At 41.5% G+C, this 17443-nt stretch overlaps 1 protein-coding gene across 1 annotated transcript in view; it reads left to right on the top strand.

The window, feature by feature from the left end:
* Window positions 1-7916: 7916 nt before the first annotated feature.
* The window catches only part of Rbbp8 (RB binding protein 8, endonuclease), a 70099-nt gene continuing 60572 nt past the window's right edge, over window positions 7917-17443 (top strand). Inside the window, exons 1-2 of the mRNA XM_041660090.1 lie at window positions 7917-8108; window positions 12589-12795. Of these exons, the coding sequence (XP_041516024.1) occupies window positions 12687-12795 (109 nt within the window). The 5' untranslated portion in view covers window positions 7917-8108; window positions 12589-12686. The remainder of the gene's footprint in view (window positions 8109-12588; window positions 12796-17443) is intronic.

The following is a 17443-nucleotide window of genomic DNA, read 5'->3' as shown; positions in this document are numbered from 1 at the left end:
AAATCCTATTCCCTTTTGTTTCTCAAATTCTTGGGCTGTGATTAAAACAATGCTGACTACAAGTATGACAGCTCACTCCAATTTTCCAGGATTATGTTTATGCTACAGGTACTGGCTTTTTATAAATTACTTTAATAGATTTAATCGCTGTCTTAAGTTTTGAGCTGGAAGATACAGGTTCTCAGTTAAAGGTATAGAAGAGGAGGACAATATAAGGGGAAGGGGTTAAAGAAAGACGGAGAATTCCAGACACAAACAGGGGACAATGAGATTCAAATACTGCACTCCACTCCTAGCTCCATCTTGGTTCTTTATATGAATCATAAAATCTCATTTGTTCCTGTAACATTGATTTGGTCATTACATATAGTAGGACCCAAAACAGTAGTCACTAACCAAGTATATGGCCTTGAGCACATAAAATGTGGCTAGTCTGAACTGAGATGTGCCATTAGGTAAGAGAGATATTAGTCCTCAAAACTTAGTATGAAAGCACGGAGTAGTGACACTGGACTACAATCCCAAAGTGGAGAGACTGAGGCAGGAGGATTATATGATTTGGGGGGCTGGCCTGAGTTAGTATGAGATGCTGCTTCAAAAAGAAAAACCCTTAGTATAAATCTCAGTGTGTTTTTTTTTTCTGTGTGTGTGTGTGTGTGTGTGTGTGTGTGTGTGTGTGTGTGTTTGTGCATATGGCACAAGCACATGTGCATGTGTGTATGTAAGATGTGAAGTGCAGGCAGGTGTCTGTATGGAGTGAAAAGTTAATTGTTAGGCCTTTTTATCTTGTTTTCGGACAGTCTCTCTTGTTTTTGCTGCTGTGTTCACCAGGCTATCTGGTCCTTGAGTTTGTCTCTGCCTCTCATTCCCTGTAGTTCTGGGATTACAGATGTGTGCTACCACATACGGATTTTTTATGCACACTTTTTGTTTGTTTATTTGTTTTTTCGAGGTTCTCTGTAGTTTTGGAGCCTGTCCTGGAACTAGCTCTTGTAGACCAGGTTGGCCTCGAACTCACAGAGATCCACCTACCTCTGCCTCCTAAATTCTGGGATTAAAGGCGTGTGCCACCACCACTCACACATATGGATTTTTATGTAGGTTCTGGGGATCAAAATTAGGTCATCAAGCTTGTAGGACAATTATTTTTACCTACAAACCATTGGCTTCTCATTACTTTTTAGCTGACTACATGTTAAATATTTTAGACAAATTATGTTAAATAAAAATATATTGTGTATCCCATCTTTTGTTTTTATGTTTTGTTTTGTTTCTAGACAGGTCTCACTGTGTCCTTCTGGCTAGTCTGTAACTTACTATGTAGACCAGGCTAACCTCAAACTCAGAGATCTACCTGCTTCTACCTACTAAGTGCTGGAATTACAAGCATGACTCGCCATATCCAACTTTACCATGTTTTGTTTTTTAATGTGGTTACTAGAAAATTTTAATTTATATCTGTGGTGCTATTAGCTAGCATAATGCTAAGACTCTGGAAAGAACTAGGGTAACAAACAACTGGAGAAAGCATCCCTGGTGTCCAGATGCTGACATCACTGCAAAAGATAAAAGCTTTATGAAAAGAATTAAAACATAATAGCATTGGTGTACTGATAAAGATGAGTGTTACAGTATGGGTGAATGAAGGGGTCTTTGTTGAACAAGACAGGAAGAAGGGATGAAAAGAAATATTAGGTCAGTCAACTGGAAGCAGCACTGCCTAAACTGAATCTTAACGGATAAGTAGAAATGGGAGCAAAGGATTGGATAAACCATGTCAAAAAAGGAGAAAAGAACAGAAGTTTTTTCGTTTGATAAAGGAGAAGGTCAAGGTGTAAGGCAGAGTGGGGAGGGAGGACTGAAGTTTCTGTGACCCTGTAAGGATCGCATTCTATCTAACCTGTAGGCATGGGGCAGTCAATGCAGGGTTCTAAGCAGAGTAGTAAACTAAACACTAGTGGCTTAGATCTTAGGCGAGTGCCAGAGACTCCATTACAGTGGGCAAGACTGCAGAGGTAAGAAATGACCTGAATGGGGGGGGGGGTATGAATAGAAGAAAACACTAAACAAACCATATTTAGGAGGGGACATCAACAGACATGTAGGTGACTTGACTGATCTTTTCTGAAGTGGCAGCAAGAGCCCAGCCTGTTATGAGGAGGCAGTCTGGTGATTTTAAAGGACTGTCCCTCACTGTAAGGAGGGACAAAAGGATATCTGGTACTAAAAACTAGCTGTTGCCGCACAAGGACTCACTGGTGACCTAGAGCAAGGTGGATGCAAAGAAGGTCCGGAGGAACTCACTCCTGTCATCCCAGCCCTGGGGAGAGGAGATGGAGGACCGCCATGTGTTTTAGGCCTGCCTGGACTTCAGTGCATTCCAGAACAGCCTGAGCTGTAATATAAGACTCTGCACCCTTGAAAAAAAAAAAACCCAAAACAAAAAGCAAACAAACAAAAAACAGGTAGTGAGATGCAATTTGATTTAAAAAAAAACAAAACAAAACTGCCTTATGGCATTGTCCAAATCATAGAATTGAGAAAGAAATATCGGCATTTCACACCCTCTTAGCTCAATTGTCTTATTTAACCTGGACTGGTTTTTCAGTGAAAATGAAAATACTGTACAGAAAAGCTTGAAGAATACATTGAAGGTTTGGAAGAGAGCAAAGGAAAAGGAAGCTAACAAGGGCTATTTTAAGGATTACCCAATGCCTTCCACGAGGCTTAAACCATGTAATTTTGGTGTCATGAGTCTACCCGACATTTGAGTTTCCCTTCACACTCCTCAGTTATCCAACTGTGGGAGGTAAGCATTTACTATAGAATCAAGAATTTTATTTTTAAAATGGTGAGAGTTAAATGGTTTTAGAAAGCTATACTAGGCCCTAAATTCTAAAAAAAAAAAAAAATCCTATAAAACACAAGAAATTTAAACAATTAAATACACACAGCACAGAATTTACCATTTTGACCATTTCATCATACAACTTTTAAACTGAGCATCCCAATTAGGGAATCTCATGAGTAGACATTGCGTTTGCAGCCCTAACTGGGGCAGCTCTGAGGGTGCTAGAGTCCCAAGCTTTTGATAGAAATAGCCTTATTCTGTCATCACAATACAATATACAGGTAAAGATGTTCCTTTTCTTACAATAGGGCCATGCTCCCATACACCCAAGAAAAATAAAAAATATTTTAAGTCAAAACACACTTAACAGGGCTGGGAATGTAGATCAGTGGTAGAACACTTGCTGAGCATGCATAAGGCTACACACAACCCCCCTCACACACACACCAAAAAAAAAAAACAAGAAAAACTTAAGAGAATATCTGATCTTAGCAACATGGTACTTACAACAGAATCATGTTGAGTTATCACTAGTCTAGGGAAAGATCAGGACTCAAATACACACACACACACACACACACACACACACACACACATATACCATAAGTTATGAAAAAAAACAGTATTATAAAGAGTTCAAAGTAACTGCTTCTTTAAGTATGCTTTCTCAGGAAATATTTGGAACTTCATAATTTATTCCCATGGCAGTTTTTAGAATTCTTTTGGGTAAGTATCTACAATTATGATCACCATTTCCACGACTGACGTGAGCACTATATAAGCTCATAAAAGGATGATGTGGTGGCACACTCTTGTAACCCTAGCACCTGGGAGGTGGGAGCCAGGTGACAAGAGCTGATGGTTCTCCTGCACTACACAGGGAATTACAGGTCAGTCTGTGCAACAATGTGAGTTACAGACCTGGGCTACAGTAAACCCTGTCTGAAAAACAAACGGGGAAAAAATAAAAAACAAAAGGAAAGAAAATCTAAGTTTTGTTTTGTTCTTGGTTTTTGTTTGTTTTGAGACAAGGTTTCAAGTAGCCTAGGAAGGTTTGGGAGTTCAGGTGTAGCTGAACTGTTCTTGAACTCTTGACCCTCCTGCCTTTATTCCCTAAATGCTAGGATTTTAAGCCTGTGCCACCACAACTGACCTAAAATTTTTCTGTGTATCCAAAATAAAAGAAAAATGGGAAATCTGTCAAGGGATGCCCAATTCATTGTCAGTCAGAGTCCTACTTAGGCTATAGTGGGGATATTAAAAATGAACAAGAAAGCCAGTGTGGTGGCACACTCCATTATTCCCAGCACTGGGGAGGCAGAGGCAGTCAAATCTCTGTGAGTTCAAGGCCAGCCTGGTAAACGGAGTGAATTCCAGGACTGTTTTGAAAAACAAAACAACCCAGAAAAAAAAAAAAGAGTAAGAAGAAACTTACAAGCCTCAAAGGTGAAAAACAAACAAACAAAAAACCCTAAATATGAAATATTTATAAATATATGTTTCACGATGGAGAAACATGGTGCTAGAATAGGAACTGTCTACTGTGGTAAAAAGATGACTGGTTAAGAGGAAAGGAGTTTAGTGAGAATCCAGGAAGAGATGCAGGGGGGTCTAGGAGCACTACACCCTGTAACAGAGGCTACGCGGTAGAGAGCACCTATAACACCTCTAACCTACAACAGAGGCTACAGGGTAGAGATCACCTAGAACACCTCTAACCTACAACAGAGGCTACAGGGTAGAGGTCAGAAGATGCAAATGTACAAATGGGCTGTTTTCAAAGAGTTAACAGGAAGTCCCTGAAGGCATTTAAACTGCAAAGTGACATTATCAGATTTAAATTCGCAGCTGCGGAGCAAAAGGGATCTGGAAGTAACCAGGTTAAAGGAGAGGGGGGTAATTACCCTTTTTAAACTAGGTTTTTAAATTTAAACTTAACTCTCTGTGTAGACCCCACTGGCCTGAAACTCAGAAATCTGTCTTGGCCTCCTGAGTGCTGGGATTAAAGACGTGTACCACAATGCCCAGTCTAAAGTTTAAATTTAAAATATTTGTTTCCAGAGATTAGGCCTTCAATTCTTCTTCAATTATTTCAAATTACTTTTAAATATATTATGATATTTGTCTCTTAGCTCAGAAATACTAATAATAGCTAGCTTTTTTAAATTGAGCATATATTTGAATACTATCTTAACTGGTTTTCATAAATTCATTAATCCTTATACCCTGTGAAGTCTGCACAACTAGCCTCATTCTACAGGCAGGGGAAATGTGACAGAGGTCACAGTGAGGGCAGGGTTCAAACTCAGTTCTGTCCCCAAATTCTGCATCTTACTAATTAGACTGGATCTTAAAAAATTGTTTAGTACAATGCACATAGACAAAATATATGCACCATGGGAAAAGATGCTCAATTTTTCCAAATATCAGAGAAGAGAAAGGTCTAGATAGGTGTCTGAGTGGGTGGAGTAGAAAATCAATTGGTAGTAGTTTAGGTTAGAGATCATGGTAGTGTATGCCTGCAATCCCACTACTTTGTAGGTGAAGGTAGTATGGAAACTGACTTGCCTGCTTCCTGCAACGGCCAAGGGAAAGGCTTTTTTTTTTTTTTATTGTAGACGAGATAGAGATAGAGAGATAGAGAGAGATAGAGAGAGAGAGAGAGAGAGAGAGAGAAGCCACAGGCATTTGCAGGGGCGTCTAAAGCTGAGACAAATAGACTGAGCACAGCCAGCAGATAGGCCATGGCCCTCTGCATCAGCGAGAGAATAGCAGTGAACAGACAAAAGAAAAAAACAGCTTAGAGAATGGGTAGCTTGAGGGGCTTTAGGAAAGGGGAGGGTTAATAAGGACTAATTCTAGCATGAACTTGGAAATGTATACCAGGTTACTGACACTGAGCGAGCCTGGAGGAGGCCAGCATGAGCTTTGATATAATAATAGGTGCCACACAGGTAGCCACGGGTCTCTTCGACCAGAGGTAAGGAAATGCCTCTTTTTGGCAGAGGGGAACCAGCTTTACAAATCCCTGAGGGATGCTGGCTTTTTTACCTGACCGACACCCTCCTATATGCCAGGCTGAGCTCATTTATGGATATATGGACTGCCCTTTGGAGTTTGGTGAATTGGGAGTTTCATTTGGACGTCAAGGGTAGGACTGTCAGAGCTCAAGGCCAACATTATTTACCTAGTAAATGAGAGGCCAGCCTAGATTGCACGTGACCTGTCTCAGAAACAAATAAAAGTAGGATTGCGGAAGATTGTGTGGTCAGTGATGAAAGTAAAGGAATGGATTTAGGAGATGATATCGTAGGTATGACTGACAGGGATTGGTGATGGATTTCATAGGATGTTTAAAGATGTTTACATGGATTCTGATTTATATAAATAGATTACATACAGAGAGGTGTTTTGTTTTGTTTTTGGTTAAGGAAAGGCCTGGCTATGTAGTATAGGCTGGTATTAGGCTCACAGCAATTGTCCTATTTAGCCTCCTGGCCTCCCCAAGGGCAGCGATCATGGAGCACACCATCTACACTTCCTATTTCTATTAGAAACTATACAAGTTTCACTCTGACAATTAGAGACTATATGTTGTGCTAAGAATAGCATAACAGGACTGGGTACATAACTTCATGGTAGAGTGTTTGCTGGAAAAAAATCTAATAGTTTTCATTCTTTTATTAAGTCTTTCAAGATAAGGAAGCAGGGAGCTGGAGCGATGACTCAGCAGTTTCTGCAGAGGCCCAGGTTCTGTTCCCAGTTTCTACATGGTGGCTCAGGAGCACCCACAACTCCAGGTCCAGGGCATCCAAAGCCCTCTTCTGGCCTCTGCAGGTACCAAGCATGCACATGGTACACATACATAAATGTAGGCAAACATGCATGCACATAAAATCTTAAACTGTAACTGGGAAGGTACTGTAACAGTAATGAATGCTGGGAGCTCCTTAAAGATGGTTGCATGGCAGTGGGAAAATAGGACAAAAATACTCTGGAGTGTCCAGTTCCAAAGAGTGTTAGCCATTGAGATCGGAGATGAGTGGTAAACTGCCTTCTAGGCTGGCCTCAAACTCCCCAGTCTCACCGCTGTTTATGCCTTCTCAGTGCTGGGATTACAGGCTTGGTCACCGTGTCCTGCACTATTCAACTTTCAAAGCCTGTAGTATTCCTAGGTCTCCTGGGACACCTAAGCATCACAGAAAACTATTGGGTTGGTTTAAAAAGATATTGTAATTCCATCTATTTGTTTCACTGGAGAATCTGCTGTTTGTATTCGAATTGGCCCTCCCCCTAGACTTTGAACCTTAAAACAACCCACAGGAAATCCTGATTTTAAAAGAATTAGCAAAGAGCTAGGAATGTGGCTCCGTTGGTTGAGTGCTTACCTAACATGCGCAAAGCCCTGGGTTGGATGCCCAGCACTGTCTAAAAGTAAAATAAAGTGACCTGGTGTGGTGGCTGCCATATGCCTATATAATAGTATAATACCATCATTCAGAAGACAGCAACAGGAGAATCAAGAGTTCAAGATCATGCATACTGAGTTTAAAGCTTGCATGGGGCACTCAACACTCGTTTCAACAACAAAAGCACAAAAAAGTTTTAACGATTCTAGACTTCTAATTTCTTACTCGGCACTTGAAACTCATCATTTAACTTCGGCAACCGTTTTGAAATGTGGCGTTCAAATTCAGTACTCTCGGATCCATCACTAAACTGTAGGCAATTAAGGCTGAAACATCTATCCGTCTTAACTCTCCGTGTGGTGCAGCACGCCGGCCTTGAATCGTGCAGGGCTCACACGGTCATGGCTAACTAACTTTCGTCCGACCCAGGGCTCGCGATCAAGTTCACAACAGGTCGGCTGGACAATGTGCCAGGGAATTCCAGGAACCGGGGCTCGCCAAGCCTCCGGGCCCCCGGGGCGGCTCATCTCCCGAGGATCCTCCATCCGGGTCCGCACCGGCAGCCCCTCCTCCGCCGCCCAGCAGCTGGGGGAGAGGGGCGTGACGCCCGCCGGCCGCGGGAACTCCCGCTGACGTCACGTGACGCCGCAGGGCTCGGGCCGGGCGGGGCCGGGCGCCCTCCGGCCTTCCTCCGGGAGGCTGTGGCCGTCCCCGCCGTGGGTCCGGCCGCCTGGCGAGGGAGGGAACGCGGCGGGAGGAGGGTAGGAGTGAGCGGCGGGGCCTTCCCGGCCCGGAAGACACCGCTGTCGGCCTTGCGCTCCCGAGGGCTTCCAGGGAGGCTCGGAGCGGTGAGTACAGGCTCTCCTTCCCCATACCCGGTGAGTGGAGTCGGAGCCGCCACTTCCTGCCGGGAGCCGCGCTCTAGGAGAGGCCGCCGCGGCGGCGAGGCGTGAGGCACCCGGCGAGGGAGTCTGGGCCCTGGCCGTCCCGGAGGACGCGCCGCGCTCCGGGTCCACGCTGAGTCTCGGGCTCCCGCGACGGCGCGCCCCTCGGCACTGAGCCCGCCCCGCGCATGCGCCGCCGCGCAGCGCGCGCTTTTCGGGCACCCTCGGGAGCGCCCTCGGTGTGACCTGCTGCGGGGCGTCTGCCTGGCGGCGTCTGGAGACGAAATTGTAGAGGGCTTGGCGAGCCTGCGCTTTGCTCGTGAGGGGGGCGCCGACCGGCCCTGCGTTTCCCTTGTGTGGCGTGACCGCCTGGCCTTGCCGAGCATCTTCGGCGTGCAGGCTCGCGATGCCGAGGACACACCTAGCCTTTGTGCCCGCAGAGAGAGCGAGACCGGAGTGTGGAGGGGACAAGGGCGCGGTGCGCAGCGAATAACGGTTCAGAGCCAAAAGATGGGCTCCAAAGTGCTGGACGAGAGGGTAGACGGGAAGGAAGTCGTGAACCGAAATTTGCAAACTTGGTATTAATGGTGTTTTATGTAGCTGAGCGGCCGTGGTGGCAGCGCACGCAGATGCGAACAGGTCTCCATATGAGTTCGGAAGCCATCCTGGTCTGCCTAGGCCTTCTAGGTCAGCCTGGGCTAAATAGACCCTGTTTCAAAACAACAAAAGCACTGCGTTATTTTAACTACCTCGTCATTGAAGCATTTCCTAAAAGATACTTAGTTTAAACTGTTAACTCACTTTTAAGCTTCCCATTAAAGTTATTAAACCTTTAAACTTTATTTTTTTTCTTTCCTTCTTCCTTTCTTCCCTCCTTCCTTCCTTCGTTTCGACAGGGTTTGCTTGAGTAGCTCTGGCTGCCCTGGAACTTGTTTTTGTAGACCAGACTGGCCTCTAACTCAGAGATCCGCCTGCCTCTGCCTCCCAAGTGCTGGGATTAAAGGTGTGAGCTACCACCACCTGCCATACTTTATTTCTCACTACAGAGAAGTATAGTTTGGGGCTCAAATCCTAACCCTGAAACAACCCACCCTGTCTGTACTGGAGTTAATAGTTGTACCTCTTTGTAGAGTTCTGATAATTCACTCACTAGAATTATTATTAAAAGTATAACCCATATGCTACTATACATAACTAAGTGTAGTCTCTTATTGGCCATAATGTATCTTATGGCTAAGCTAAAAACAGGCTCGTGAAGCAAAATTGTTTTAACACTCCTCATCTCACTTTTAAAAATTAATTTGAAGTGAATATTCACGAGAGAGACATTAGCATTATTATCATTCAGCTTCAATAATTGCCAGACTAATGTGTTCTTGTTTCATCTCTCCACCCACACCCATTTTCAAACCAATTCCAGAGAATTAATTTATTCCATACTATTCCTGTAACAGACAAAACCTTAGTGGAAAAAGGAAAATGGAGCTGAAAATAAATCTCAGTGGTAGAATCCTCACCATGAAGCTCTGGATTCTGTTCCTAGTACTATAAGAAATAAAAATTTCTAAAAAGTTTAAGTGACTGTATCATTACTGCATTCATGCGATTTAACAATAACTTAGTGCTCCCCCCAAAATTAATAAGATTATTTGAAATCTATATATGATCATTTATTCTGACTCTTTAGAAAACTACTGCAACTTTGTAGCTCTTAGTAAACTGGTGTTGTGTCTGTAGTGCAGTGCGGGTGACTAAGCGTTTGCGAACATCATTTTGTTTTGTGGTGGTTTTTCCAGACAGGGTTTCTCTGGGTAGCTCTGCCTGTCCTGGAACTTGATGTGTAGACCAGGCTAGCCTTGAACTCACAGAATCTTATTTCTTTTTTAATTTTAGGTTAGAATACAAAGTAATGGAGGGATTTTTTTGTTTGTTTTTGTTTTTCAAGACAGATTTTCTCTGGGTAGCCCTGGCTGTCTTGAAACTTTGTAGACCACGTTGGCCTGGAACGCAGAAATCTGCCTCTACCTCTTGAGTGCTGGGATTAAAGGTGTTACCACCACGTCCAGCCAAAGTAATGGGTTTCTTCAAACGTCCGTATGCAGTGTTAATCAGGTTGAATGCATTATTGCTCCTCTGAAAGTTGTTTTAGTTTTTGTTTCTGAGACTCATTTTTATTTTATGTGTGTAGTAATAAGGGGCGGCGGGGCTGCGTCCCCAGCACCCCAGCCGCCCGCACGGCTAGCTTATGCCCGAAATAACAACACACAAACTATTCATTTAAACACTGCTTGGCCCATTCTCTTCTAGGCTAATTCTCACATATTAATTTAGCCCATTTCTAATCATCTGTGTATGGCACCCCAAGGTGCGCTTACCAGGAAGATTCTAGCCAATGTCCATCCTGGGTCGGAGCTTCATCCCGGGAGCGGGGCATAGCGTCTCTCTCAGGCGTCTGCTCCCGAGAGGAGAGCTGTCGAGTCTGAGCTCACTTCCTCTTCCTCCCAGCGTTCTGTTCTGTTTACTCCTCCCACCTAACTTCTAACCAATAAAATGGGCCAAGGCAGTTCCTTTATTAGCCAATGACCTTCCTCCATCATATGTGCATGGGTGTCATGCATGCCTGGTGTCCTTGGAGACTAGAAGAGGGTGTCAGATTCCCTGGGACTGGAGTTGTGAAAGGTTGTGAGCTGTTGTTGGGTGCTAGGACTTGAACTTGGGTTCTCTGAAAAAGCAGCCAGTGCTCTTTAAACACAGCCGGTTCTCTATCAGGGAGTTGTTTTTGTACGAGACTATGCATCACAGGCCGGCCTCAAACTCTCTATAGCTGGAGAGCAGATGGCTTTGAATTACAGCTCTTCCTGCCTCTGTCTAGTGCCGAGAATGGAGCCCAGAGCCTTGTGAGTGCCAGATGCACACTTACCCACTGAGCTACATCTCCAGGGCCTTCTGTGTTGTGCTCCCTTCCTCCTATCTCCTCTGCTTTCTTCCATTATTTTTCTTGAGAAGGACAGCCTGGAACTTGGAGCAGACTTCTCCCCTCAGCCTTCCCAGTGCTAAGATTCAGGCGTGAGTCACCATGCCCAATAGGTTACTTTTGTAATGATAGCTAATTAATGGTTTCAGGTAAGAGAACAGTTTAAAATATTTATTAAACCACTTGAGTTCCTGAATAGTCTGTTACTTCTTTTTAGGGGCTGCATCAGTTGTAAAGTTAATCGTTGGTTGGCACTATATAAGAGTCACAGAGTACATTACCCTAATAGTTTTGTACTCTAAATAGAAAGAGCTGTATGTATATCATATTGACTTATTCCTAGAAATACACATAGATCCTCCCATGCCTTACTATGTCAGCCATCTTCCTGGTGTTACAGCATGCGTGTATGTAAGAGATTATAAAATCAGGAATCTTTCGGGGTATTTTCTTACCTGGTTCATTATAACTGTAAGTGTTGCACTGCACATCTCTCCAAAAGTTAAAGCAGTAATTTTTTTCAGTGCTAGGGATTGAACCCAGGGCCTTCTCTGTGCTCAGCAAGCACTTCTTACCTACATTCTCATTCCTTGCGTATTTATCATTACTACATTTATTTATTTACTATGTGGTGGACATAGTAAATGTGCCCATGCCACAGGACAGTGGAGGTCAGAAGCCACCTTGTTGGAGTCAGTTCTTTCTTTCATCTTCCAGGGATCAAACTCAAGTTGTCAGGCCTGGTGGTGTTTTACCTGCTGATTCATCTTGGCAGGCCCCCTTCCCTTTTCTCTCTTTTCTTCTTTTAAAGATAGGGTCTTGTTATATAGCCCAGGCCAACCTTGAATTTGAGATCCTCCCCCACCTCCAGAGTATTCCAATTGTAAGCATAAGCCAGTACAGCTGGCCAGTACATTTTATAAGGATGAATGAGAACTGACTGTGAACGATTGTAAACATTTCAATATTATTAGAGCCCTTTAACTTTAACATAAAACGAGTAATTATTCCTTCTTAGATGGAAAACTGGAAACCAGCCGAGATTTATCCTGTGTCAAAGCCAACAACTGAAACCATAGTTTTCTCACTGCTATCTTTTTTCTCCTTCTCGTCCTCCTCGTCCTCCTCCTCTTCCTCCTCCTCCTCTTCTTCTTTTCTCTCTCTCTCTCTCTCTCTCTCTCTCTCTCTCTCTCTCTTAATGGCACAGGGTCTCACACTATGTAACACTATGTAGCCCTAGCACTGCATAGACCAGGCTGGCTTTGAACTCAGATCTCCGCCTGCTGTTGCCTCTCAACCACACTCTGCTCTCACCATTATCTTCTTTTCTCTCTCTTCCCAAAGTCTCCAAGTAATTGCTTGTAAATAGATAAAGAAAACTTAAAAATAGCTGGACTTCAACTTTCATCCTAATTTCAAATTACATAAGCAGATGTGCGAAAGATGACACGTTGTAATTTGTCATTTCAGGTATTTGAACACTTCAGAGACAACCTCATACCTATGTAAGGTAACGAGAAAGGTCCGGGGAAACATACGCAAACAGAAGTGTGAAGCCTGGTGAGAAGATGAGCATTTCGGGAAGCAACTGTGGAAGCCCTAACTCTGCAGATGTGTCCAGTGACTTCAAGGAGCTCTGGACAAAACTAAAAGAATCTCATGATAAGGAAGTACAAGGTAAAGTCTTTCCTCAAGTGCTTGAGGCTATAGTAATAGAAACTAGCTTTGATCATTTTATATATTTTACATAGAAATAATTTTATTTAGGAGCAAATGTTCCACTTTTAAAGGGCATTTACTGTTGTTATGCTTTATGATTTGACCATAGTTTTTATAGACTTGTCATTTGTTACTTGTGGAAATATGCTAAAAAAAAAAACAGTAGAATTTATTAACTGAAGATTTAGATTTGAATTCTGATTTCATTGAGATCGTAACTGTTATATAATCTTTTATCTTTTTTTTCTACTATTATTTGCAAGATTATCTCTAGACGTAAAAGTGCCATTTAAGTAAATGACAAACCTTTTAGGAGCTGTTTGCTACTGAACTCTCCTACAAACGTGAATGTCAGCCTCCTTTCAAAGCTGCTGTAGGCTGCCAGATGGTCATGGAAGCAGTCATATACTCATGGATTGCAGGAATGTACAGAAGATTAAGTAGATGTAGTTAGGATGAGCATATAAATATCTGTATTGAAGATACCTTGGGGCCGAGGGATGCAGCTCTGTTGGTGGAGTGCTTGCCTGGCTTGTATACTCAGGTAGATCTCTCAGTACCACACAAACCAGATGCTAGGCACACACCTATAATACAAGCCCTTCAGAGGGAGAGGCAAGAGGATCAGAAGTTTAAGGTTTTTCTCAGATCTTTAATGTATGATAGAGTTTCTTTATATGTAAGAAAGGTTCCCTATTACAGATTAGGTGTTTTTTTGTGGGGATGCTGAGGAGGGAAGCCACTCACGTATGCCGAGTGAGTGCTCTCCCACTCTTACACTCCCAACCCTGTGAATCTTTCCTGATTGTCCCCTGCAGCCATGAGCTCTGTATCCCAGTGTCCCACACCTTTAACATCGCACTGCAGTGATGCTGAAGTGTGAGCCCCCATCAGTTCTGAGTGTAATTTAACCTTATGATAACAGCCTCAGAAGATTCTGAACTATTAAAGGAACCTGTAAGTCCCAGTGTACATAGAGATATTCATCTCAGAATGTATTTTGAGTATTTGCTGTGTGATAGAATTTTAATGTACTGTATTGTATTCAGAAGATAAGGGAAAAACCAGTATGTGCTTATGATTTTTTTTCAGATCAGGCTTTACAGTTGGGTACATCCAGGTAAAAAAGGTGATGGGAGGATGAGAAAGACAGTTTCCTGAGAAGACTTTAGAAAAATTGAAAATGAGATCTTGATCCCCCCCCCCCCAAAGAATTATAGACAGCTGGTTTATTTCTAAGTGGTAATGTGATGGGGGTCTGTTCAGCATGTAGGTAAAAAGCACATATGTTCAGGTTAGCAGTATGTTCATGCTGAGAGAGTCTCACCAACTTTATTTTTAGGATAGCTCTTTTGGAGAAGTGGTTCAAGACAGGGCTTCTCTGTGTAGCCCTGGCTATGTACAGAATTCATTCTGTAGACCATATTAGCCTTGAATTTGGGGATCATCCTACCTCTGCCTCTCAAGTGGTAGGCTTAAAGGTGTGGACCAATACACCAGCTAGGACTGGCTCTTGAGTACTCTACTTCTGTTGGTTGTGAACGGATTCAAGAGGTGCTGTATTGAGACAGAGGCATGAGTTACAGTGGAGAAGCCTGTAAGTTATCTGATTTGAGTAGAGATGGTAACTGTACAAGTTATTTAGCTTTGTGCTGTTTCAGATGCCTCGTGTATATGAAGATGATCTCTGATTGCATTACATAACTGAATGTGTATGGAGTGTTTGGATGATGCCTGGCATACAATAACCAATATATGTTCATTATCACCATCATTCTGAGAGAGCAACCATGTTCAGTGAATGTCTGTTGCAGACACCTGCCAGTGGGATACTGGAAAAAAACTTTTAGCAAAAAGTCTCAAATATTGATTATTTTATTTATAAAACACTTATTTATTAATTTATAGGGAGGAGTGTCTGTCCCATGGACATCAAACTCAGGTTGTCCTGCCCTGTTGACAAGCCTCAAGACAGTTTTGTGATTAAAGGCGTGCGCCACCACTGCCTAGCCAAGTATCTTGTTCTAGTGCTAGAAAACTGACTAACATACCATTTAAAGTTTTATTTTCTGTCTTAATTTAATAGGGAAATATATTTTGACAGGTTTCTACTTTTTGTTCTTCCATAAACAGGGTCTTCAGGAGACCTCTATTTTATGAAGCAGCATTAAGAAAATAAATGATATATTTGTTGAGCAAAGCGCATAATTGTTATTAAATCTGACAAATACTACACAGTAGATAGCTGACCTTTGTTTTATAGTAGATCATTCTTTTATGTTTGCAGTCCTTGTTGCTGTTCTTTAATAGGCTTCGTAGTCCCAGGAATGTATGTGCTACAAAAACATTAAGAGGATAGGGGATAAGAAACAGGCTTGTTTCCTGCTTATGGATTCTTGGAGGTGTGGTTTTTGTTCATATAGGACAGAGTTTCTATTTGAAACTAGCCCAGCTGGTCTAGAAATTGCTATGTAACCCAGGCAGGCCTCGGACTCAATTTCTTCCTGCCTCAGCCTCCTAGACTTGGGATCGCAAGCATGTGCCACCATGCTTAGCATGGTAAACACTATTTGTAGAAAATTGATGTTATTTAAAAATTTAGTTTGGGTTACTAGATATTTCCCAAACAAAAGAGGACTTTTTTTTTTATTACTCATTTGTCAATGTGGTATAGTTCCATATAAAATTGGACTATGTAATAACATCAAAGACCTGCCTAGGGGATGCTTACTTAAAAAAAAAAAGGTGGGCGATCTATTTAGAAAAACCAATACAAGAAGCTGTTTGCAAGACATCAAATACAGACATGTCTGGACATTGCAGGTTTTGAAGTATATATAGGAATCAAAATTGACTCACTACATTTTTAAAGCTTCATGCAGTAAAAGACAAAGGAGAAATAATAGGAAAAGTAAACAGTATTTGAGATGCATAATTTTTACATAGACAGCAAAGGAAATATACCCATAAGAAATTACATGTATCTGTATACCCTGCTGTATATAGCATTTGGGATTTCTTGTTTGATTCGTTTGACCAAAACATAATAAAACAATATCGATGATATGCCATATACAAAACTCTGTTCACTGATCATGATATAATAAGCTACATGCATTTCTTTTAAAACTAAGAAAGAATAAGTGGTCTCTTATGCTGAAAATCAGCAATTTGCAAGCTGCATTCTTTACAGGGGTTATCCTAGCGATACTTGTCACTAAATTTTTACTCTTTTTAGCATAATTGTATCCTTCATTGTTCATTCTAGTGTCTAAGTTGTTACTGAGAATAGACAACTCTATGCTTTGAATTCAGAATAACAAGTTCTAATAGAATTTTCATATTTTAATAAAAGTTTCAGAATCCTTTAAATTTTAAAAGTCCTAAGAGTATATTTGGGTAGGGTTTTTTTTTTTAAATTTCAGTATCAGGTTTATTAAAAGCACAGGTAATAAAGCAGAATTTAGAATATTTGCTTTTCATATCATTTTATAGTGTTCTCTGTTCACACTAGCTTGTGCTATCACATCTCAGTTAATATAATTTCTGTGTCTCATAAGTCATTTTCATAGAAAACTGGGCGGTTTAGGGGACATAATTGCAACTGATTAAAGAAAATGGAACAGGGTGGAGGCTCTACCATGACAGCACAACTACACCTTGAGTCTGATTTTGGTTGTTCATTGTTCTGCTTATTTGAAAATGTTTCGTCGAAAAATTACATTATGACTATAGAATCAACAGTTTTGGTTCATAGAACCAGGACCTTTTCATTAAGAGCTCTCTAAGTAGCTTTCACATATTATTTTATTACTTGCATTCATACCTGCTATAAAGTCAGTGAAATACACAGCAATTAGTTTGAGATAATTAAATATTAAAGTACATATACATTAAGTACAGCTGATTTCATAAATATAAGTTTTCAAAGCCAGGCAGTAGTGGCACACACCTTTAATCCCAGCACTAGGGAGGCAGAGACAAGTGGGTCTCTGTGAGTTTGAGGCCAGCGTGGTCTGCAGAGCAAGTTCTAGGACAGACTCCAAAGCTATACAGAGAAACAAACCCTGTCTTGAGAAAACAAAAAATTATGTTTTCATTTTAGAATAGAAATAATTGATTATATAGTTAGAGAAATAGGATTTTGGGGGTAAAATCAAATTATTTGATCTATTAAGCTGTTACTTATTTTAAAAGTGGTACTAGTTTAATCATTTCTATTTAAATAACATAAATAACTAAAGTGACAGTAGCCATTACATGTGATTTTTTTTATCTGGATAAAAAACTAAAACAGGAATTAGCATTGATTTTTGCTTATACATTACAAATTGAACTCTTGTCTCATTTATGACCTCTTAAACTTGTTTAGTGTAATATAACAACATATACTTGCCCTTGATTGTTTGGTTTCCTTCAAAATTCATAGAATGAATAGGTATATGATTAATTGATGTCCTATAGTACTTAGTCTTTTGAGCACTGTTTCCTCAGTAGGTTCTCAGGTTGCTAGTGTTAGGATTCCAAATACTTTGTTGAACAGACTACCTGTTCATACAGGAGCTGCATTGTTGTATAGCCTCATTCCTTCCGATGGGTGTGGAGC

Source organism: Microtus oregoni, unplaced genomic scaffold (assembly GCF_018167655.1).
Source record: "Microtus oregoni isolate MIOR12 unplaced genomic scaffold, Mior012 000011F_ref0000422, whole genome shotgun sequence".
In the NCBI taxonomy this organism is placed as follows: domain Eukaryota; kingdom Metazoa; phylum Chordata; class Mammalia; order Rodentia; family Cricetidae; genus Microtus; species Microtus oregoni.
Note: the sequence above shows the minus strand (reverse complement) of the source record. Positions and strands in the feature narration are given on the sequence as shown.